This window comes from Strigops habroptila, chromosome 1, assembly GCF_004027225.2.
Source record: "Strigops habroptila isolate Jane chromosome 1, bStrHab1.2.pri, whole genome shotgun sequence".
NCBI classification, from domain to species: domain Eukaryota; kingdom Metazoa; phylum Chordata; class Aves; order Psittaciformes; family Psittacidae; genus Strigops; species Strigops habroptila.
Window position 1 is genome coordinate 68,135,012 of NC_044277.2, and position 26,076 is coordinate 68,161,087.

The window sequence follows — 26,076 nt, forward strand, 5'->3', positions numbered from 1 at the left end:
GCTTATATAGCCAGAAATCACTGCATACAATAATACTCTCAATCTAGTGCAAGTTCCATGCCACTCCTTACATTTTTCCCTGACTCTATCCATTGTGTGGTTGGAAAAAACTAGTTTTACTTTAAAAATTAAAAAAACCCAAACCAAACCAAACCAAAAACATGGAAGAATTTATTTAAAAGTCTACTGCTTAAGAAACAGCATGCTAGACCACAGACTGAGAGCACTCAATTTGGACCAGGGCAGAAAACCTTAGGAGGTGCCATCAGTGAAGCATTTAAAACATCATGTTAACAGGACTGACGTTCCCACCAGGCTTTTTGGTGTTCTATGACATCATGGTAAAAGAAAGAAGTTTTGAGCAAAGCAAATCTGCTGGCGGTCAGGATTAGCATTTTAAAGTACCCTGCAGCAGCTACATACCCTTAAACCAGCCTTCAGCCCTTCTTAGTCAGGAATCGATATCAACTTATTTATTTAGTAATGGACATATTAGACTGTGTTTCACTCTCTGTGAAAACTATTTTAACACAAAGCAGATTTGGGCCCTTTTATTTGTTTTGAACCACAGGCAAAAAAGCAATACATTTACTTTGAAAGAAGGTTGCCAAATGGATGAAAAAGGCCTGCAAGTTTTCCTTTTGGTTGCCCTTAGCATTTACGGTCAACTTTTCCCAGCTCAAAACCCAAAGTCTGCTCTCAATTAGCTTGGCGTAGATCAGAGCAGCTCCGTTGACTTCAGACAGCTTTTCTGGATATAGAGCATTGTGAGACAGAACAGAATTTGGCCAATATTATCTTTTTTTGTTTTACCGGCACCATGGATTTTAGTCTTTTTGGAAGACTTATCGGTTGACACAAAGCAGATGACTGTGGACAACCTGTTTGATGTGGTAAACAAAAGCAAAGTAACTGCCAAACCAGCTGACAGAGTTAGAAAGAAAAGAAACATGAACATTGTGGGAAGGAGAATGTTGAGGAAGAACTCAAACCTTCCTTCTACTGATCTTGGTAGTGAAGTCCAAAAATAACCAAGAATATTGCCCTAAATAAAATTTAGTACAGTATAAGAGTGTGACTTTAAATCTCTAAGCATGTCTATCAGAAGCAATTCCACTGAACTTGATGGTGCTAATCCACTGTTAAACCAGACACAAACATCTACAACCACATACAAAGTTTAGATACCAGCAGGAACAACAGCATAAGATTATCATTAATATTGTTAAATGCTTCTTATTGGTAAAGAAAATGTAGTTAAGGAATAAAGAGACTGAAACCCATTTTACAGACTCTTCTTCAGAAAATACAGCACTGCAAAAACATATTGCAAACTTTTACCCTTCTTTGAGAGGGACTAGGATTATGAACTAAGAGAAGGTCTTTAGGAGAAGACAGATCTTTCCTAAGTGAAGAAAAGTGACTTTCAGTTCAGAGAGGTAATAAGTAATTTTTATCCATTTGTAGATTCCTCTCTACAACATTAACAATGGAAGATGAAGGGACACAACATGCATTTCTTTTGACGAAGGGACACAACACGCATTTCTTTTGACAAAAACAGGTGATGCCTGCATCGTATTTCAACATCTGATTTTAAAATTTCATTAGAAATTGCAGCAAGGCCTAAACTTACGATGCTCTTGTTAAAATCCTTTAAACCAATCAATATGTTGCATCAGACACCACGTGCTCAAATTTGAAAATTTAATTCCAGTAGGAGCTATGCAGAGAGAAATGCTTCTTTCCACTTAAGGTTAATTCAAACTCTATAAACATGTAAAAGCTTCATATGGATCATTCAATTTCACTATTTTCTGTTTAAATGTTAATGAATAGAAGCTATGAAGCTTTTACTTTATTTTTTTGTCCCAGTTTAGCTATTGGATGTAGAGATACTGTTGCATTCATCTGGACTATTTCACTGAAAGTTGAGAGACTCACTGGGATATGATAAAGCAGGAAGGCTGGTTTTCTTCTTCCTACCACAACTACAGATTTGGGCAGATGACGAGACTAAAAATGTGAAGGACAGAATCTGCTTTTCTAAAACACTTGTTTACCAGAAAGCCAGTGGGATTTATAGAAGAGCCAACATTTAATTAGCTTCTTGTTATGGCAACTTTAAAAGTTTCACTGGGCATAGAACTTGCATCTTTGGATACTTAAATATATTCTGTGGTCTGTAATGTCCAATGGGAAAAAACCTGATTTGTTAGCTACAAGTAATACTCCCTCGTCTTTACCTGTTAAGAGGGTTGGAGAATGGGGGGGAGACATGACATGTACAAGATTTTTATTTAACTAATATGCGAAGTAAAGATGAGCGTTACATGCATTAATAATTGAATGTCTCGTTCCTTACAGCGACAGCTGAGTAAGCTAGAAATCCCCAATGGAGTTGAAGAGAATTTAATTATTTTCCTAAAGAAGATTCCAAGGAAAACTGCAACATGAAATTAAATTTGACTGCTTAAATGTAGACTTCTTTCCTGGATTTAAACTTAAATTATGCTTTAAATTATGTCACTGTCAAAGAGGGTGGGGAGCAGAACTGGATAACTTCCCCCCCCACCCCCCAAAAAAAAAGCAGGATAATTATTGAAATTATGCTATGTTGGTGAAAAAAATTTCCAAGAGCTCACAAAACTAACCTGCCATGGTTCTACTCCTCTGATACTAAAAATCAGCTCAAACACAAATTCATCGGGAGCTACCGAAGACTGCGAAATAAAGCTAGTAAGCAAGCATTAACAGTGAGAAAGCACATTGGTAGTAACTGTTGTCCTGCATGACTTGTATTTGCTTAATAACAGTAAGAGAATCGACAATTTCTGTTGAGGTGAAGCATTTCCATACTTCCAATACAAATTAATCAGTTTAAAAAAAAATCAGTGATATCTGTTCCACATCCATGGATACAGATCCCTGTTCACTTTGGTAAGTCATGAAGCAGGGCCCAAGATCATGCACGAGGCATCCCATGCAGAGCAGCTGAAGCCCCCAGCTGTACTCACGCTGAAGATGCTTTAAACTCAGCCTCAAATGCACTGTCATCCATGTCATCCTGTGAGACCATGGGGCTCTCAACCGCCAGCCCACTAAAGACCCGGCCAATAGAAGGTGATGGAAAACAAACATGAATGTGTTGCCAAATGCAAGAGGAAAAAAACCCAAACCCAAACAAACAAGCCATTATGTGGTATACAATATGCAAGTGCTGTTTAAATTATCTGGAGTCTTATATTTCCATATTGCCTGAAGCCATTAAACTTTAGTCAACTCAGTTTGCTTTGCAAGAAGGACTATTTTATGTGTAACGTGGGATCTGAAGACTCAGTTCACATCCAGTGCTAACCAACAGAAACCTTCAAAGAACTTCCAAAACGTTATGATAAAAACAAGATATGCTTTTCATGGAGCATGTTTTGGTTTTGAAAATTGCACCTTCAGCCACGGGATGAAAATGTCCAGATTTAGTTATCTGCAGCTTGTGTATCTTCACCTGAGCTAGTCAGCCAGATTCCCTTTATAGTCAACATAGAGAAAGAACCAGTTTCAGAGCATGATTCATCTTGGTTGAAATTTCAAGCATGTAGAATACACTAGATAACTGAAGGCCTACTAGTGCTTGCTGCACTCCACTGACATCAAAGGGAGGCGAGCTGATCAGACATCTAGCTTAGGCAAAATTAATTCCAGCCCTCTTGTGCAGTAGTCAGACATGCTGAGGATCTGCAGCTCCCTTTTTCCTAAGCATGCGTGGCCCAAATGAACTGTTATGCGACTGGCAAAGACACCAGCTTTGACTGACTCCGGTGTCACAGACTGCTGCTCAACTAGTCTCTTTCACTAATTATAAAGCATTAGATATATGCACTACTACAGTGTAACCTCAAAGGAAAATATGCTGGAATGCTGATTGCAAAGGGAAAACAAAACCAAAAAAATTAACTGTAACATGTAAGGACAAACAGCTCTGCATGAATGTGACTATGCCTTTCTTACAATCTTTTATTATGTGAGTATATTGATTATAAAATCTGTCAATAGGTGAAATTTTGCTTGGTTAGTTCCCACATTAAATGCTCTACGTCATGTGGTTTGGATCCATTTACTTAGGGTAGATGGTGCCAAAGGACCATCTATGTAGATAAGTCACCTACAAATCACTTTTTGTTGTTTTTTGTTTGTTTGTTTGTTTTTAACTTTAACAGAGGAAATAAAGAAAAGTGTGTCAGATTAATAAAAGGCAACAAACATAATGGAAAGTAATAGGGGAAAGGGAAGGAGTATTCCCCAGCTCATGCACTTACCTCTCACTGAGATCTTCAATGTGCTGCCCGTGGCCTAGCATGAAGCTAGTGTTTGCCTGACTGCACGGGCTCGCAGGGGCCGATAAAGTGCTTTTGACGTTCTGTACCGAGTGCCTGCGGCTCCGTCTGCGTTCTAACCCCCTTCGCTCATTAGTACCAAGACTGGCCCTTCTGCGGTCCTTGCGCCCGCTGGGAGGCAGGTCAGCACTCTCATCTCCATCCTCATGTCTCAGTATCATCTGAGAAAGAAAGCAAGAAAGGTGAGGTTTCTGACATGGTTCCTTTAGGTACCACAGGTCTTCATGCCTAAGCTTTAAAAGTTAATGGATCTCAACACGACTGACTTCTAAAGCATCACCATTTCTGTAGCTAACCCTGTAAGTTGCTGTCTATCCGTTAGTACAGTGTAGCAGCTCTAATAATGGAATTATATACTGATGCCTTGTACAGAACATTACAGGATCTGTAACAACACATTTATATATTTCCTAGTTTGTTTGTTTGTTTTTTAACATAGGATTTAATTTTCAAGGAAGCTGAGTTGTGTTAGACACCTAGCTCTATTTCCTTCCAAAATACTTAGGAGTAGTGAAATCAACAGAAAAAACTCTCATGCACTGACTGATGGAACATTTTCCCATGTTCAGACATGACAACTTGTAATGTTCGAGTGGAAGTTGCCATCTGCTACTTTAGAAAGTGTTTTTGAATACTGCCATCATTTCTTCCCAGCCAAGGAAGAGATCAGCAGATGCATATTTAACTGCATTCCTCTTAAAAATTTCCATTCTGACAGATCTCCCTGCAAAGAAAACAAAGGAAAAAACCTAACAAACAAAACAATTTCTGTGAACTGGTACCACAATGGATTAAAAGAAAAAAAAATGCAGACCACACATCTCCTCTAAGCCTCCCAAGTTTTAGCTTAGCGTAACTACTTTCACGTATTGCCTTTCAGTGGAAAATTCAGTATTTCCTGCCAGTTCAGAAGGACTGTCAATACAAAGGAACATATGTATATCAGAAAAGAATAATGTTGAGAATAGCATGGCCACAATGACATCTGACATTAAATTCTGACACAGGCTCATCAGTTGGAAATAGTAGAGGAGTAAAATACCGGTGACACGCCTAGTATCTTGAACTACAGCTGCTGACATACCAATGTGACATACCTCTAACAGAAACAAAGCAAGTGCCTACCTCAGGGTACATGAGGAGAGATATCACTGGCAGAAACAACAAAACTACTAGTGGTTCGCATCTTAAATGCAGCATAACATCTAAGTAATCTTCATACGAGAAAGTTCCAAATAGGCAGAGTTATGGAAGAGGGCAATGTGGGTGATCAGAAGAATGCGTATTTCCTTGTTTCTATTAGTCTTGTTACTTTGATAATTCTTGCCAAAAGTGACTCTAACAAAACAAAGGCAGGGGAAGTGTGATATCTCTCCTTAGGGCATAAAACATATTTCAGTGGGGAAGAAAGCTTTTTCAGATAAAGAACATTGGCAGAAAAAAAAAGAATGAATGTGAATAGGCATGTCTAAATTCAGTCTGGTCGTCAAGAAAAAGCTGGTACCCAACTAAGCCTACCGCTAATTTTGCAACCAAGTCTTTCACAGGGCACAGCATGAGCAAAAAAACCCCCTGCTTTTAAGATTAATGACCATCTTTTAAAAAGGATTTTATGAGCTGATGCCTCTGACAATAAAAAAAGAATGTGGAGCTCTCTCATTCTCACGTTCCTATTTTGGCCTGAGTCTTCCTGCAAACTGCTATATACAAAACTTAACTCTGCTAAAGTTAGTGAAATGACATGGGTATAGAGTTGATGAAGAAAATGGAGAATCAAATCTACCAAATCCTTTGCTGAACTTAGGCAGAGATATGGTAATTTCATTTCATCACATCAGAACATGGATTCACATTTACATTACATTAACTTCAGCCTATGCCTCCCTGCTCCAGCAGTTCCCAAAGTCTGAAAAGAGGCTAATAATTAAGAAACTGGATATTCTACCCTTACATATAAATACTTCAGAAGTAGTTACTTTATACCTAGGTGGTGAATGTGGTCTCACTCATTACTCCATTGCTGCAAACTGTATAGGATCTGGTCCAGTGTAAACTCTTAAACAAGGACTTGCTGGGTATTCAGCTGCAGAACAAGTGGTATTTGTGAAGCTGAGCTCAGCCGAACCTTTTTCATGAGCTGAATACTTCTGCATATGGAAAGAACTTCTACTTACTTCAGGATGTGTAACTAGCAGTCTGAGAAAGTTTTAATTGCAGGCAGAACTGCCTCTAAGGAGGCTAGTAAATGTGCTTCTTTGCCTTGGAGTATGCCCCAGCTTTAGTACGAAATGCATTTGCATTAAACCCAGCTATGTTCTGTAGCAGGTCACGTATAAGAATGTGTATAATACTTCTAGCAACCAGATGTTTTTCTTTTAAAATAAAATAGATAACAAAATTTCACCTAGGTTACATTCCCCCCCCTCCTCTTGGCTTTGAAGTTTGCACAAGCTGTAAGATGCATAAAACAGGGCATGTTATGTTACCTCATAAATGTTAAATTGCTCAACTAAGTCCAAGTCTGTTCCTTTCTTGTTCAAGTGTCTCTGTGAAATAGCTTCAATGCCTAACTCTTCCAGACAGTCCACCACGTCATAGAAAGAGTCTTGATCTGGCAACCCCGACAGAGTCTAAGAATCAAAGGAAAAACAGTTAAATCTGTTTGTTTTGAAAAGAATTAAACAAAGGTTTTTAAAAGCGGGTGGCAAGTGGTGCAATGTATGATTTCAATAAAGTTAAACCCGTGATGTGGGATTAGAGACACCGCTAGAAAATAAAAAACAAGTGGCACAGCTTTTAACAAACAAATCTGTGCATGGTGTAGAAAAATGAATAATTGGCAAAACAAATCAATGTTATTATTTCATACGAAAAAGTATGGAAAATGTGGGTCTTTAACATACACAGTTGGATTCTTCCTGGCTTCATTCGAGTAAAGATTTAAAGAACAGAGAACGTTAAAGCATCAAACACAGGGATAAAAGCAAAGAGAGAGAGAGAGAAAAAAAAAGGTTTAGCTAAAGCCAGTTAAGCTGATTTCCTACTGATTCCTCTAAATTTTGGCCCTAAGAAGAAAAAGTCCAATGCACAGCTGTGTGATGTCAGGACAGCAGGAAATATCCTGCACCATGTGCCTACTGTCCTCCACACCTGCAGCAGAGGTCATCCCCCAGTGGACAAATTGTTGTCTATTACAGAGATATTGACTCTCCTTCTCCCTCTATTCCAACTTGAAAAGTCTTATTAAAGGTACACTACCTCGTTAACTCCTAGAAAATATTAAGAGAGTTACTAATTCCTGGTTATGGGGTAAGTTTTTATCAGTGACATGGGAGAGGAGCTTTTGCATGCTGGAAAATAAAGAATGCCAATAGTAACAGGTATTGAAAATGAACGGTTCGAGTTTCAGAGCTTTCTGTGGTACCTGCTCTATGTTTGAGAGAGAGCGCTTTTCTTACCATAGTAATTTCCCAATTTTTTTGTGAATCCAGAAAACTGAGAAAAGGAAGATGGTCTTCTGCAGCATACCATGTATACCACAGTATGCCAGTGCAGTGCATGTAGCAAGAGAGACCGAGTTAAGCCACTCACAGCCTTTCCGCAGTGATGCGTGGGAAGAGTACATAGGCACTGCGCAACTTTGTTCAGAGCACAAGTGATCTTTATCCACCAAAGTCCTGCAGACATTCACAAGGGCAACAGAAAACACTACTATTCTGGCTTGCCACTGATTTCTACTCATGTTGTGGTGATTTTTTACTGCTCCTTATGGATGATGTAGAAAAAATAATTCAATCCTGAGCATGTTGAGCAGAAACTACTGAACATACTGTGCAACCTACTTACAGAGCAACATACACCTCATTGCAAGAATCAATTCAATTTGCAGAAACAGAGCAGATTCTGCAAAATACACGAGAATGCACACTGGAAGCAAGTTATTCTTGATTATATCACCAGATATGCTTATTCTGAAGTAGTTTCCTCTTTCCTAGTTAATTGGCAAAGTAACTTATCTTTACTCACAGTAGAGGAGAGAAAGAGCGAGAGATAGAGACAGCACATGCAAAATGCAGGCCTTCTCCAGAAGGTATTTCATCTTCTCACGTCTGGGATGAGATGAACTGCACTCTGAAAATACCAGCTTTCTGAAGCCCGGCTTTTCCAAAGTGGCTCTGAGCAGCAGAGTGCAGAGGGGAGCAGTCAGTCTGGGCTGCTCCCCCACACCAAGAAGCTTTACATTCAGAAAAATTGATCTGAATTATTTGACTAACAAGAGAGAGGAATAGAGAGCTGACATACCCTGCCCTACTAAAATATCTCTTTCCTGTGAAATAAGGCACTGAAAAAAGTGCATCACCAAGGTTTGGTGGGGTTTTTTTGTTGTTTGGTTGATTGGTTTTTAATATATATATATATTTTAAAACTAAACACAACACAACAGCATTTTATTCCTCAGTCATTTCAGACTACTGTCTGATGTCTGGTGAGGTCCACCACAACATAAATACTTAGCACAAACACCACTAAAGTGTTAGGATTATATGTTCAGGGTTATATGTTTAGGTTCTAATTAAGGATTTGTCTCTGCCCAGGACAGTATTTAAGCCCCTGTTTAAAGCCCACTGAAGACCATGAAACTAAATTTTCCTTAACAGTACTGAAAATAGATACCATGTACACTTTGTCCCTTCCATCAAGAATTGAATAAACATTTGAAGATTCAGCAAATGAAGCTATCACACTGTAAAATCAATGGAGCTTTAACGCAGTTATGGAAATATTGTAACAGGAAGCGATGTTCAACTATTGGTCTTTCTCTTGCTTTAGAAAGAAGTAGACAGCAAGAGCGCTGACCTGAATGTCTCCATGCATGATAAGATTTGGTGTCTTACGTGCAAAAGGGTAGACAAAGAGTCAGGTCTGCACAGATCTTCTTAAAATATCAGGAAATGGTCTTAATGTTGAGATGCAGATCACTCATCTTCAGATACAACTTTTTAAAAATCTGAGCTAAGGCAGGCTATAGACAGGGAAAACAGCAGCAAAAGGTAGCATTTACTGGCAAACCCTGCTTTTGTCAGCAGCCTTTTATTGGTTAATATAATTTTAAATCATGCAGCAGTGGAAATCCAATTTTCACTGCATAGTACCGGCCAGAACTGGGCAACTGAACTCCCAAGTATAGAAATCAAATAGTTTTCCTTTGCATAGCTTGTCATTAAATTCACAGACCCATTTTCAGAACCTAGTGCATATCAAATTCAATTTCTAACATTAGGAAGAGGAATGTAAAAGGGCACCACTGGTGTCACAACAAGGTCAGTTCAGTATAGCACAGAAGAAAGATTTTTGCAGTAACTAAACAAAAGGGACATCAAGTGCTTGCATAAATAATTGACAAATTCTGGCTTGTGATATTAGAAAACACGAGTGGGTCCCCATTTTCTTGGTGGCTTTATACAGGAAACAAAACTCACACAGCAGAGCAGAGGTCATAAATTGGGCAGGTCCTTCCAAGGTCCTTGCTCCTTCCTGAGCACCTGGTTAAGTTAAAAATGATACTCCACCATCAAATACACAAGTCCCATATAGTTCCTCCTGCTCTGAAGGCTGAACCTTACAAAATGAAAACTCATCTAGAGAATTAAAATTGAGCCCCCTGAGAAGTGTGTTTAAACCATACTCTGTGGTTTGCTTGCTGAATTTTTTTATGGTCTTGTTAGCTTAGACCAAAACCGGGATTTCAAATCTGAAACTCATCAGAACTCAGGTGTACAAAAGAAGCATGAATATGAATGTCAAGACTCATTCATATGCCTCTCCAGTTTTGAGGAAACATCCCTGAATTAAGATTTTTATTTGTTGGTTGTGTGATTTCTTTCCCAAGCCCTTGTGGGAAATCCTGTGCAGCTCTGAGTTCTTCCCTCCCAAGCAGCTCTTTTGGAATGGTGAACTAAATTAAAACCAAAACCCCAGCCCAAGAGTTTTGAGCCCAATGTCTTTTCTTAACAATATTTTTACCAAAGCCGATAGTCCCAATAGAAAGAAAGGCAAGAAAACTAATGAAGTTGTATTGGGGATAATAAAAAAAATAGAGTTTTACGGGAGTGTAACACCCAAAGGTTTTCCTAGATGATAAAATCTATTAGACAACACATTCAACTGGCAATAGCACAATATTCTTATAAATACATATCCTCAGTTACGTTTATGAATAAAACCTGACATAAATTAGTGCTAGGCTATGTGGGTCTTCAGACCAAAAGTCTCTATTTGCAGTTTTTTAAATGCAAGGCGCTGAATGATACTAGCCGGTAAAACTAAAAGTATGGTGTCATTTACAGAAAAATCACAGTATAAAGCAGTGGTGCAAAGAGGATACAGACAACAGAAAATCCACTTGGTGTGCAATGCTTTATATGTAAATCATAGAATAGTACTGCTTTGGTTACTACACATCCAACAGACTGGGCTTCACTAGAGGGCCCATGCACTAGATAGAGAGACATTAGCTAAACTTCACATGCTATGGCAAAAAGCACTACACAGTAAATAAACATGCTTAAGAGCACTGGCCAGGTTTTCAATTGCTTTGGGATAGGAAGAAGCCTCTCTCATGTATTTGTTTTCCCAGGAACCACAACTTCTAAAACATCTGGTGCAGTCAATGTCAGACACGGGATATAAAATGATAATTTTTCCAGGGTAGCATGTGTGATGTTCTTAAGACAGGTCATTGAAAATTAATGTGCCAGCTTTAACATTAACACTACAGTGCCCTGAAACAGCACTTTTTCAACTACAGCTGATGGCTGGCTGGCTGGTGGGTAGTACTCTGAGCTCACACTAGTAACCACTGGCCTGGAAGCTGGTGCTTAAATTCTAGTCTTATACTGGACCTGATAAAAACCCGTCAGTTCTTAATCCAACTCTACTAACACATATTAATTTTTATGTACTTCGTAATTATTTTTATCTATTTTTTCATGTATTGTATGATATGAGAGAACATGCAATATTAAATACAGGTGAAAAGAAAATCAACAGTAATCTTACACCGTCAAAGGTTCCAGTGTAATCTCAATAATGAAGAGGCTTTATAGCAATTCAATAGAAGGTATTAAATTAAATTAAATGCAACAAAGAATTTTGTTTCTACATTTGATACATAGGTTGTGGGGGTTTTTTATACAAAGGAAAGACAAAGGCTTTAATCTGTCTGGAATTCAGTAATAAAATGAAGAAAGTAGAGATTAGAATAAGAACTAACAGATCACAGGAACTAACCAAAGGAAGATAACAAAGGTTATATCGAAACTTTACATAACCAGAAGTATTTGCATTGGGATTAATGCCATTTAAAAGATTCATTAATGCCTAAATCCCCCCAAATTAAGAGAGGGTTAATGAAATGTCAGCATAACTAAATTGGTTAAGCATCAACAAAAGACAGGGAGAGGATAAAAGGATTGGAGCAATTCTTATGTCTGGGCAAATGTGTTCTCTGCTCTTGAGCAGGAAGGAAAACAGTCTGTAAATGTATACATGGAGAAAGAAAAAGGAGTAGAAGTATGCTTCCTTAAGAGAAATCCCTCATGAGGACTCTGCCTGCATTGAAAACTTCGACATTTCCTTGCCTAAACAAGCCGAAATCATCTGATCCTTCTTTGTATTCTCTGTGGGGGAAAAAATTACCAGTGTGACATACTGCTTGCTGTTTTCTCTATAATCACGAAAAAAATCCCATTAAAAACATCATAAAGCCGTCCATAAGCCAGATCATAATTATAAGCATGGCATTGTGGGATTCCTCTCTTCCTTGATCTTCATAACTGCCTTGCTCCTTTGACTACAAGATGCTTTTTCTTTTTGTGTGTATTTGAAGAACTACCTCCTCCTAAAAATAGCTTTAAATGTAGCAAAAACCTCAGACTAAAGGAATCAACTACAGGATAATAAAAGAGTAAACATAAAACAAAATTTCTGAAGAAGTCAAGCACCAAGTAGATTACAACTGCACAAATGATGATGAGAATTATTTCAGAAAGAGGAAGCAGTACATGAAACAATAAGGTATAAAACTGAGATGTTAAAAACTAGTTGCCTCAGCTTTAATAGTGGGCACAGACAGAAGTATATAAAGCTGGTGATGCCTTTCAGAATGAGTACATCAGTGACATAAGGTGAACTTTCAAAGTCAAGAGGACCTTTACTATCATGTAAGCAGGAGCAAGGGCAGTATGGTACCGTACTGAAGCACAGTAACGCCAGTGATGGTACCAGGAGAGGTTAGTCCCTCTCAGGCATCTTTCCTGGACAACATCTGCCATAAAGAAACCATTTTATCAAAAAAATCCCGACCATGTAGCCATGAGCCCAATAAGCTGGCAGCTTGATTTATAACCTCCACCAACAAACTCAGGATCTTTAAATGAATATAATGAATAATAATAATAATATTCCATAATACTCTGGCCTGTTAAGTACAATCACAAATACAAGCTTATTTTGATTTGCTAGTAGTATATTGATCTTCTGTGTGCTTTAAAAATAATCAATTTAAAATTTTAGTCACCCTAAGATTTGTTTAGAACTAGACACTAATTTTTAAGGAATTTATACTAACAAATTTCTACATTTTACAGGCCTTCCTCTTTCTCCCTCCTCACAGCACAAGGAGAGCACTTTGGAAAACATTTGATTTTAATGCAAAACTACTACTTGTAATACAGGACACTAGAAAATATAAAAGAAAGGAGAAAAAATGTAACCTCATTTTTTTTTTAAGCAGAAACACTCTTACTAGCACTCAGACCTGTTAAATTCATCATATTTGGTTTGCAGAAGAAAAAAATTAAATGATCTGAACTAGAAAATTGTGCACAATGCAAGCCTTTGTGAGAATGTGATCTTTTCACCAGCGCTTGCTTTCTTTTTCCCCTTGGATAAAGTATTGAATTAGTTTGTTGAGTTTTGTTTTGCACTGGGTTGCCAGTGTTGGGAGAGGAGCCATGTCGTAACACATTTCTGCACAGCATTTAGCAAAATATCTATTCTGCTCCCAGCTGCTGCCTCTCGATGACTGCAACACAAGTAACGAGAGCGTGCTGATTGCTTGTCCTGCAGCTTCTCTGGGACAAGTCTCCTTTGTCATATATTCTCAACAGGGAAAATCATTATACAATGGAAAATACTAACATTATCTCCACCAGTTACACTAATAAAGTAAACAAACCTTGTTAACCAAGGTCATGGCATAAACCAGTAGTTCAGTATCAACCCCATCCTTCTCTTCCAGGATCTCCATGATGTTGGACCACAGCTTGGCTCCTAGAGGAAAAGCGGAAACCATTGGTGATGATGATCGAAACAGAAAGCTACAGCATCTACATTTATCCAAGATGTAGCACAAATTGGAATATGTGGCCAGGTGGAAGTTCAAGTGGAAAGATCCATCTTCCTCTACAGTCTCCCCTGCTTCACAGAGAGCAAAGTTAATGCAGACTGAAAGCTGCAGTGCATCCTAATGCAGAGATCTAAAATATGCCAGGTGGACTTTACCTAGAGGTACCAATTTCTCTGCCTTGATGATGAAGGAAGCTTTGTTAGACCAGTTAGATTAACCCTGAACTTCTAAAAATCAGGTCAGAGGAATTTTACCCCACCTGTCATAGGTTTACATAGGCTTAGATAAATCTTCAACAAAAACCTATAAAGCCATGCTTTCAGTGTGCTTGTTGCTCACGTTCCTACTGCTATTTCTGACTTATGCTGCATTAAGAAAAGTCCTTCTAACAAAACAGTGTGGCAGAAAATGCCAGTTTTCACAAATTACAGCTTGTGTGTCTTGGATAAAAGAAATGATCAATGAGAAGAAAAGATTTTTGCTGCGGTTCTTACTCAAATTATTGTAATAAGTATCCCCCTCCACAGAACTTTCAGATACATTTATCTCTTTTTTCTATTAAGGTCAAAATTTGTGCTTCTAGTTATGACGTATTTGATTCCTTTTGCATGTTGATTTGCATTTGCATGTTTATCTGATACCTAACCCAAGTGGCTTAGTGAGTTATTGTGCTGAAAACATCAGACAGGCAACACCAGCGAGACTCAAGATAACCTCTTGCGTGGAAAGTGCCTTGTAAAACTGTCCTATATCATTTGACGGAAAGGCAGATAGGCGTAGTTACTAAAGAAGAGAGAGAGAAAAAAAAAACCAAAAAAGACAGAAACCTATTTTATCCAGGAAACTGAAGTAAATAATGATGGACTGTAATTCAGTGTTTTGTTTGGAGTAAAGCTAAAGGTGAGGAAGATGAAGCAGAAAGCTAACCCTGACTTAGAGATACTCAGCTCAACTACACAAGCTTAACTGTGAGAGTCTTTGAATTTCAGAGGGAAACATGCAGAATATTCCAACAGCCCACATTCCCCAAACACAATAGGGATGACAATAGTTTGAGTATAACCAGACAGTAAAATCCAAATGTTTCATCACAATCACCTGCTGCTGAATATCAGTGACCCTGAGGTTAGAAATCTATTACTCTTAGAGTGGCAATGGCCATTGTTTATTCATGCTGATATTTTATTATATACATATGTATATGTGTGCTACACAGACATCAAATCTCTGCCTAACCAAGGATCTCCATTTCCAATGCAATTGCAATGCACCGTGTGGAAAAACCTGTTACTGAATACACAGACAGGTCTATTTCTCCTGTTATCTCTCCCTCTCTTTTTGAGACAATCTCTGATATTTACTACTGAATAATAAATCAGAGCTTCCTTATCTTGTGCAAAATCAAAGGAGGGGAGTATTCACTCTCAGCTCTGCAGATGTAGTTATGTGCATTACTAATTAAATACTAATTCAAATATGTGGCTGTATGAATATACACTAGACACCTCTTTACCACATTCTCTATATTACCAGACATTTTGTGCAGTACATGTGGAACAAATTCAGTCGGCTCACAAATGATATATGATCAGCAGGAATGATATCCTCACTACAAAAATGTCTTCCTGTGGTTTCCAGTGAAAAATAAAAACAGAAGAAAATAAGAAAAAGAAATGAAATGGAGAAACTGTGCCAGTCTGACTTATAACGATGCCATTTGGAAAAAAGTGACTTGACAACAACATAAAAAATGATTTAATCCACTGCATTATTCAGTGAGAGTCCTTCTAGGGAAACATGCCTTTATTTTGCAGGCAGGTTTTATTCTTATTGGATGAATCCTATTTTGTTTTTTAAGACAGCATCTTGGTGTTTGATTTTTCTTTTTCCTGACTGTCTTGATACTTCTCCTTTATCATAGAAAAATATTTTCAGGATCACCTTGCTGTTTTCTTGCAAGGATGATATATCATTATATTCTATGCATGCCGCTTCTCCATTTCAGAATACAATTTTTTAAAAGCCCTGTAATAGCTCATCCATCTTTCAAAGGCTTTAATTAAGGTACTGCTACTGAATTTAGGCAAATTCTAAAATCTACCCTTAAATTTGAAATTCTTCATTTCTTCCCTAACTAAAATCAAGAGGAAACAGTACCATCAGTGACTTTGATAGGGCTGCTCTAATTTGTACCACATTAAACCTTTCTTTTCAGATGCTGTTTTCCTTATTATGATCTCAGTCTGAACAGCCAAGAAGTGAACATAGAAATAGCCATAAGGCTGCCTCTCCACCTAGGGACAAGGCAGTTCTGGTGTAAAAGCTGCACCATGAACTTACTGCATTACTATACTTTGGTTAATATTCCTTGCCAATATATAATGAGAGCCTATAGCTTCCAATCTATGATGCAGACAGCATGGAATATGGGCAGATCTAGAGCAGGTGTCTGCTCTCATCCACTCCTATGCATTTGGCTTGGATTTTCAAATACGTTACTCCTGGAGAGTCATCACTTAAAGATGAGACCACAGGCTGGAGTCTACATGAAAGAAAAATATTTTTCAAGGCAATATTTTTGTAATGATAGGATGACAGTGAAAATCTCCTCCTTTCAAGCTGTATAGAAAACTTTGTGAAAGATACATTGGAAAATCATACAGTAAAAAAATTGTATTGCTGTAAAATTGCTGCTGTAGTAAAACAATGATGTTCATAACATCATCATTTGATGTTTGATCATGAACGTCATTGTTTGATGATTGATGATGAAAAATATGATGCTCAATTTCCCTTTTCCTTTAAAACACTAATTGTACTGTGGAGAATATTAAAAGCTATCCAGCTTTTAATGGAGAGAAGCCTTGGAGGAAGCTGTTCTGCAGAGCTAATTCTACAGATTCCGTTTTCAGTGTATTGGTCAGAATATAACAAATCCTGAAAAATCTAAACTCAAATCTAGGTTTGGCAAAGCCTATGTATTTCTAGTTAAAAACATAAATCCATTTAACATTTGTATATTAGAGAGTTCATTTTTTAAATAGTAAGTATAATCATTTACACTTGCCAATTCTCAAAAAGGTTTATTTTCCTGTCTGTCTCCTTCACCTCATTGTGATGTAGAAGAATGATGATGCAAAGGAATGGTGAGCTAGCATCCCAGAGATTCTTCTGGGAGCGCATGGGGATGTTCCCATAAAATTATGATTTCCATGCAGGACTCACGGCAAAATTGATGGGAGTGATGAAACAGGCTCACTGAAGTAAAACAGCAGAGGTCAAGTTTTGTATGTGTTCTCCTGCCTTCTAATGGGTAAAACGAGAACTGCTCGACTGCCTTTCACAGGCTTCTCGCTGGTAACAGCTTATTATCGTGGCTACTCCCACAGGAAGGCTGGAACCTCTACCTTGATGCTACTTACAGCACTCTGAGTAGTCACACAGAGTCCACAAACAGAAGAGAACTATGGGGTTGCAACAATTAAACCTATATTAAATGAATATAGAGTCTAATTAATAATGCTGCCCATTGTTTTAAGTCTCAGTCTTTTCTCAATTTCCCCTTTAAATGTTTTAATGTATTTAATTTAATGCTGTCATTCATGTCTTACTCAAAATCTTGACATCACAACTACACAGTACGTGCACAGTATGCATAAAGCATGGAAAACCTTGCATCAGGCCAGAACCATACATAAGGACTGCCACCAACTTGGACTGCCTACCTCTAGTAGCCATAGGATGCAGAGGTAGGAATACTTTTGGAAAGACCTCAACATAGAATCACAGAATAGTTAGGGTTGGAAAGGACCTTAAGATCATCTAGTTCCAACCCCCCTGCCACTGGCAGGGACACCTCGCACTAAACCATGTGGCCCAAGGCTCTGTCCAACCTGGCCTTGAAACAGGCTATTTAAATATGAGTGAACATGCACATCATACATACAGTATGGGCATTAATTTAGTGGATATTAACTATGTGTGAAATGGTAGGAAAAGTGAAGAACTGATAATGCAGCCCAGTTACAAATAATGTAACAAGTCAAGCAGCAGAAACGTAATTCACTAATAGTATGAGACAGTGTCCAGGTCTATCACAAGGCTTTAATCTGTCCTAAAAAATCCTTGTGATAAAGGAGCCCTAGAGAGCACAGTGCAATCCACTTTCCAGAGCCTCCACAGTCCCAGTATGCTTAAACTGAAAAGAGATCAAATTCTCCTGGGGCTCTGAAACAAGCAAGGGTGAGAGGAAGGGGAGGCTAGATGGAAGTACAAGTAGCAGCTACTTCCTGTATGATGAGGGCCATGCAGTTATTCATTTACAGTCTGCTTGTATCCGAGAGCAAAGCTGGCACTTCCATGGATCTCTGTACTTCAGTTTGCATATGGATGTATTCTTATGTAGAAACCACAGATGGGATTGCTTTGAAACCAGGCTGAGTTAATATGGGGTTCTTTATGTTAATCATGTGCGGTACACATGTTGAGGAATTATGTCATATCTTATCACCTTGTATGTACATGAAACATTGGACTTTTTTCAAAGGAGTGCTAAACTTAATTATATACCTGCAAGATTTATGACAACATTTCAAGAAAACGCACATTGCTTTTTCTTCCTCTGTATTTCTGTTCCCTTAAATCAGTCATTAAAGGCAGGTGCTCCTCAGTTACAAGCCACTAATTTAAAAATGTAGCATAATACAGCATTCTCCTGCAGAAACTGGCTGCTCATGGCTTAGATGGGTGTACCCTTCACTGGGTGAAAAAAAGAGCTGTGACGAATGGAGTTAAATCCAGTTGGCAGCCGGTCAGCCTGTTTCCCCAGAGCTCAGTGCTGGGGCTAGTTCTGTTCAGTATCTTTATCAATGATCTGCATGAGAGGATGGAGTGCACTCTCAGTAAGTTTGCAGATGACACCAAGTTGGCTGGGAGTGTTGATGTGTTGAGGGTAGGAATGCTCTACAGAGGGATCTGGACAGGCTGGATCGACGGGCTGAGGCCAGTGTATGAGATTCAACAAGGCAAAGCGCCGGGTCCTGCACTTGGGCCACAGCAACCCCATGCAATGCTACAGGCTTGGGGAAGAGTGGCTGGAAAGCTGCCTGGGGAGAAAAGGACCTGGGGGTGTTGATTGACAACCACCTGAACACGAGCCAGCTCGTGCCCAGGCAGCCAAGAAGACCAACAGCATCCTAGTCTGTATCAGAAATAGTGTGGCCAGCAGGGCAAGGGCAGTGATCATCTCCCTGTACTCGGCACTGATGAGGCTGCACCTTGAATCCTGTGTTCAGTTCTGGGCCTCTCACTGCAAGACAGACATTGTGGTGCTGGAGCAGGTCCAGAGAAGAGCAACAAAGCTGGTGAAAGGTCTGGAGCACAAGTCTGATGAGGAACGGCTGAGGGAACTGGGGGTGTTCAGCCTGGAGAAAAGGAGGCTCCAGGAGACCTTATTGCTCTCTACAACTACCTGAAAGGAGATTGTAGTGAGGTGGGGGTTGGTCTCTTCTCTAAAGTAACAAGCAACAGGACAAGAGGAAATGGCCTCAAGATTCACTAGGGGAGGTTTAGATTGGATATTAAGAAAAATTTCTTCACATAAAGGGTCATCAAGCATTGATGAAACAAGCTGCCCAGTGAAGTGAGGTACTCATCATCCCCAGAGGTATTTAAAAGATGTGTAGATGTGGCACTTAGGGACATGGTTTAGTGGTGGCCTTGACAGTGCTAGGTTAATGGTTGCACTCAATGATATTAAAGGTCTTTTCAGCCCCAAACAATTCTATGATTCTATTACATTATGACCTAAAAAAAGGAACTAAATACAAACAAGGCAAAAAAAAATCTTGTTTGTAGCTAAGTGCAACTGCTTTAAAAATAACAATAATAACGGAAAACTGGATATTTGGGGCTGTTATTTGCAAGAGTTCATGAGACAATCTGCCAACCCACAGGTATGAGAATCACCATAAACCTTCTCTTCATGCTCCTAACGTATCCATCTAACTACATGCATCACTTTCTTTCACATTTTATGTTGTTACTTTAGTTGTTTTATTTCTTTGGGGCATGTAAATATTTGCCTAAGGCTGTTCTACAGATACAGAAGGGAACACACAGCGCATGGTAGTGTGTTTAGGGTCTTCTTTTCTTTCTATGTTTTCTTCAGTGAGGTTTACTAGCATGTGAACAGATGGCAATCTGAACATGTTGAGAATACCAGTAAGTTCAGAGAGCTGAGGAAATACTAAGAATGACTGTAAAAATAAATCATAGTGCTCACAATTACATTAATATTGTGATTACATTTATGCTTATGGCATTTTAAGGTTTATTGGTTTTAATTCACAACAGAAAGCCAACCTGAAAACTCCACTGTTTAAAGTGTTATACTGTTTTTTAATTGCCCCTGCCTACTCCCCTACCAGAAGAGACAATTTAGAGGTTTTCTTTTCAACACACTCATTCTGATAGCTGAAAGCAAAATATGGCTACTTTCTTCTATTTCTGGCACCACTTTTCTCCCCATCCTCCAACATTTTTTGTTTCCCTTTAACCATATCAAGTCACTCAAACAAGTTCAGCATGGAGGCAGTTGCTCCGCAGAGGGGATCTTGCTTTCAACCTCCATGTGTTTGAGACCACAACAATGGCTCTCCCAACCTCAGAAACTCTCCTTGAGGCAAAGGAATGTTTTTCATAAGACAGAATGCCCCAGGAGCTTAGCAATGGCTTTGTGGGAAGAACAAGAAAGAACCATTTTTGTTCTATTTATTTGTAAAAAATACAGTATACATATTCAAGTATTTTTCATGAGCCTGAAGGGTAACAGATTTCATAGTATAATATCTGCTCAAGGGCTTTATTTTAATGTAACAACAGATGGTTTTGCTTTTACTATAAAGCCTGTACTATTACTGACCTCGTCTTTCTCTTCAAAGGGATTACACTGATTAGATATCATTTTCTCTTCTAAATCAGACTGCTGCTTCTCAAAAGGAAGTGGAAAGACTGCCTGGCCCGAAGGAGCCTCTGAGGTTGGGGGATGCAATGGGGCTTATTTTGCATGTGGGTGCAGGGAAGGGACAATGACTGCAGTGCCCAGAAAGGCAGTTGAGTTTCTCAGCTTTTCGCTCTTCACATTCCCACTGTAATTAATTCCTCAAAGCAATCTTAACTTGCATGAATACTTAAAACAGGCTTTTATTCAAAAAATGAAGGGTACGTCACACAAAGCAGGCATCATGAGAGCAACTCTAGAACCACTGAAATCAGTGATGAAATGCCACCCTGATCTCAGTGGTGCTGGGATTTTGCACCCCCTCAAGTAAGGCTACTTACCTCTCTTTTCATCAACAGTAGATACTGCCTGGATTAAAAGCGGTGCATTGGATTCAGTATACTCCACAAACACCACCAGCAGCTTCAGTGCTGTCTTTACCACCAGGCGGAACTGGAAGAAAAAAGTGAGACTTGTCATTCAGCAAACCACAACATTTCCAGATGTACTAAATGACACTGTGCAAGATGCAAGCGCAGTGATCCAGATCTGGTAATAACACATGAATGGAAGATATTAAGCTGTGCCAGGACTGAAAAAAAAGGAAAGGTAGCCAGTTGGCTGAAAATTTCATTCACTGGACAGTGCTCTCCTAGGGAAGTCTCAGTAGTCAATGAATCCAAATGAAAGCTTAACACTGCCACATACAATAAAAGCTTGAACATCCCACCTATGCATACCCCTAACATTGCTGTCCAAAGCTTCTTGTACACAGAGCCTACTGAGCTAAGAACACATATACTTTTCTGCTTCTCAACACATTCATTTTCCCCTCTGACTGTGAGCTTTTAATCCTGTCAAACTGCTGTATGATGGAATTATTTTCTCCTTATGTTTTCTTCTTTTCGTATAATGTTACTATTTAATGCTTACGTTACTAAATAGATCTATCTTCACTATTCAACACAACTTGGGAGAAAGTGTGTTTAATCTCTGACTATCACATCCTGTCATGAAATATGTGATTTACTGGAACAGAGCATTCTGCCTCCAAGTTTTCAAACTCAGTTTTTTGTACATCCCCATGAGTGTCAGTTCAGCAAAGACTCAACATCGGTAAAATGCACCTACTGGAAATCAATAGCCAACCTATCAGTTTCATCACACATCTCCCATTTCCAGTAAGGACCATCTATTAGATAATTTTCCAAGTGCTGAGTGAGAATTTTTAGAGACTTGCTTAGCATGATCAGGTGTGTAATAATCTAACTCTTTACTTAAGGGAATATTTGGAGTTTTTAATAAAAAGAGATGTGAAAGAGAAGGACTTTTTAATAGGCAGGTCTCTACATGCCCAGCTTAGAGGGCTTTTGCTAAGAGAACTGATTCTAGGTCAAATCAGCTGTATCCTCAATCTAAATCATGGATTTAAAGAAAAACAAAAGGTGATCCACTGCTGGTCCCAGAAACACCATTTCCTACTGCAATTGAATCAAGCTCCAGAAAAACAGATATTTGTAAGCTTACTGTATTTTCTGCTACCTTGTTCTGCAACATATCTATCCAACAACGTGTAAGATTTTTAATGAGACTGCTACAGTAATGTGGTCATTACTCCTCTGCCATTGACAGATTCTTAAATCTACTTTAGGATGCACTCATGTAGACATAAGCCATGCTCCTGAAAATCCCTGTCTGTGCCTCATTACATTAAGCTGGTAGGCACTCTGAAACATAATCACCTATGGGGAAAGAGAAAAAAAAAAAAATCATTACAGTGTATTGCTAAATTGTTTCAGGGAGATACATATATAGTTTCTGTCAGTATTTGCTCATTCCCATGCCCTCATTTTTTCAAATCCTCTCAACACAACTCTCCTAAGAGGCAAAGAATCACTATTAATCATTTCATAGATGCACGTAAAGACAGTGACTGTGTCTGTATTCTTAAAAAAGATTGCAAGTGCAACAGCCATAGACTCAAACTACCGCATTCACCACGTTGCCACTCCCAGAGATGTTCTAGAGCTCACTTGAAGGTAATGAGCTAAAATGCATTGTGCAGCTATAAACACAGAGTTTAGTATGAAGAGTGACCCAGGTATTTCCCTAGCTTCTTGGGTTTTACCTACTCATGCTGATTTGAGCTTAATGCACTGCAATGATACTACCAGCAACACAAAATCTTCTGTGGTTGAATCCAGACTTTCAGACTTGATGTATCATCAAATCAGTTACTTTTAGGGCTGACAGTCAGGAAATCCCAGTGACAAACCTGACCAGATCCCTTAAGACACTTGTTTAGCCTTGGTTAAGGCTAAACTGCCTTAAAAAAGGTTTGCCTACTTTGTAGTTGTATTGCTGCAGTGATGCATTAGAGAAACATGAGGTAGGCAAATTAAAGGAAATCGAAATCCAACGACACACCAACAAATAAGTTCTCCATGATTGCACTGGACATCTGTGTATTTGCCTGTCAGGCCAATACCACACAGTTTCTACTCTGCAATGACATTTCCCTTAGCAACCAAATTTAATTGTTTAATAGAACATATTGAAAGAATTTCCAACAAGTCTCCACTTGTTTTGTAAAGTTACTTTGTAAAATAGGAGTTACCACATTACTGTAAACAATTCTAGCATTGAATTTCTTCCTGGATAACCACTTGTGTACTACCTACTAATCTGGTCAGGATCCTTTCCCTAGAAAGGAAATTTGGATATTTCTTTCAACGATTCTTAAAACCTCAAGGCTTAGCCACATGGTGACAATGGGATGCATTTACACATAAGTACTCCATGGCAAAGTTCCCATACGTTTCCACTTGACAGCAATCAGTGGGGGACACATTGGGCTTATGTCTAATTTTGCAAATCTCTTTTTATTCTGGAAAGAAGGACATTCTGCAATACCTCTGCTCTCACTGTTGCCTGCTGGCCATAGCAGCTGCTGTAATAAAGAGCTAGTCCCCACACACCTTATATCTGCTATGCTGCAAATCCTGTGAAGCCTTAGGACAAACCCACTGCAGTCGCACCAGACCAAGGCTCAAGATTGTGGATTGTTCACGTGCCATCTGCAGGTGTGAACCTCCTGCACTCAACAAGCGAACAGATGACAGCACAAGGAATAAATACCACCCAGAAGAGGAATTATTAGAAAAGCTGTTTTGCTTGCCATTTAGCTAGCAGAAGACACAGTAAGTTCAACTCCTCAACCCACAAATTTTTTGGGCTTCTCCAACTCCTCAAAAATAGTCAATCAGCCCTGGGAAGTGGAGGTGTTTGAAGGTGAAGGTACATACCATGGCAGCGTTCTGCTGGTAGTCAGCACGGCCACTAGATTTAAGAAAAACTGCATTTTAAACATGCTGTTTCCTGCTCAGTAGAATCATAGAATTGTTAGGGTTGGAAAGGACCTTAAGATCATCTAGTTCCAACCCCCCTACCATGGGCAGGGACACCTCGCACTAAAACATGTCGCCCAAATGGGATCTGAGACTGCTGTGGGCACTTTTAATCTTGCATGCTGCTTTGGACACCTTGGGCAAGTACAAAACCAAAATATTGCAGCCCTAGACTAAACACCACAATGCTTACACTGGGGACTTACTAGCTACCTATGCCCGCACAACCTTTCCACACATCCTACAATAGTTTTTAATACTGCTTTAATAGTGCTTCTCTGAAGAATCATCAAGCAGCTGCATTGCCCCTTGGAAACTAAGTCTTCAGCCAGCCAAAGCCCCTCCAAGACATCTGATAGCCTGTCAGATAAACAGACAGAAGGGCAGTCCAGAGCCTGACATGCTCACTAAAATCAATTTTAGTTATCCACCATGGAACCAAGAAGTCTCTGAAAAGTCTGTCCTAGGAATACTTGCTGGCAAGACCCACGTGAAGCATGTTATATTTTTTACGTGGCCTCCAATATGATGTCCTACCTGTTAAATGATCCCTTCATGACTGCTGCCTGTAGCAGCTCATGCATGCTGCTGGTGACGTGTTAAGTGTTGGGTATCACAACGGGAAGAGCTTTAACCAAACCAAGCCTGTTCCGCAACTTTCAAAATACCAGAGCTATTTAGAAAGTTTACATTTGTGATTAACTATGATGACTGCCAAAGTGGGAGATCCTCATATCTTCGTGAGTGAACTATAAAATGTGTTTCAGGGCATGCCTTTTCAATTATTTAAATAGAAGACAGCTACATTGCAAATAAATAACTGTGAATCTCAAAAGTGCGAGATTGCTTAACAGGAAAAAAGAGCAGCAATTCATTGACTTTCTTGCCTTCCTTTCTGAAGGGAAGCAAGAAACCAGTCACTGGTATCATTTTATTTCACATGATGTACCCAGATGGCACAGCAATGGGAGCAATAGAAACAAGTTTCCTATTTCATTCACGACTAGGTGAATCACTGCTAAAAACTTCAGGAAGGTTTTTATGGCTGTTTCTGGGATTTATCGGGCTCTGATTTAGTACTGAAGATGCGCACAACTGCTTGCTGAATCAGCTTCAACAGCATCACAGTTTGTTAAAATTCACAGCAAAATGACACTATTACTTCAAACAGGACTAGATATCATAAGAGCAATAAGAGATGTAGACATATACTGTGCTAGCTCAAAAAAAGTCCTGGTATCATCACTTTTCAAGCACTGGTTGTTGCAATTAAATGCAAATTTCCATCCTAAATAATACTGTTTAGTTAACAAAGAATGCTTATTGAAGTAATCTATGCATCCACTAGCTTAGTAAAGTGATGTTTTAACAGTTCTGAGGTTAAATCAGGATTGTTGAATGTCAAAACAGTCAAGAAATGTCAAAATTTCTCTTAAGTTAGAAAAGAAAGTCATATTGTGATTTTGTATCACGTGCGAACCAATTTATTGAGAGGAAATGATGTTAGCAACTTCTGGCTAAAGATAAGATGCAGCCAGCAGCGTAAAAGGAGGAAGAAAAATTATAAACCTTTTCCCTCTGACTTGCTTTATGTTATACAGTAGAGTTTGGCAGTCCCTTTCCTTCTTATCTCTTTCTATTTAGACAATCGGAAATGTGTTACAGACCCAGCTAGAGATACCACACAACGGGCTGCAAAACTCATGTCTCATAGAAGGGCTTGCCACAGTTGTTAATCACTTGACAGGAAAGGCTTTAGCCTTTACAAGGAACGTTGTCAGGAAGTTCATTGATTTAGAGACTAAAGCAATATTTGAGAAGTTCTGATTAAGAATTTAGGACTTTTTTTTTCTTTTTTTTTTTTTT

The 26,076-nt window shown here is 38.9% G+C and overlaps 1 protein-coding gene across 5 annotated transcripts in view; it reads right to left on the reverse strand.

Moving 5' to 3' along the window:
• Positions 1–26,076, reverse strand: part of FHOD3 (formin homology 2 domain containing 3) — a 373,735-nt gene that overhangs the window by 106,742 nt on the left and 240,917 nt on the right. For all 5 annotated transcript variants that reach the window (XM_030499299.2, XM_030499287.2, XM_030499280.2 and 2 more), the window contains exons 7-10: positions 21,145–21,256; positions 13,633–13,727; positions 6,881–7,024; positions 4,317–4,555 (exon numbers count right to left, since the gene is read on the reverse strand). In XM_030499299.2, coding sequence (XP_030355159.1) covers positions 4,317–4,555; positions 6,881–7,024; positions 13,633–13,727; positions 21,145–21,256 — 590 coding nt within the window. The remainder of the gene's footprint in view (positions 1–4,316; positions 4,556–6,880; positions 7,025–13,632; positions 13,728–21,144; positions 21,257–26,076) is intronic.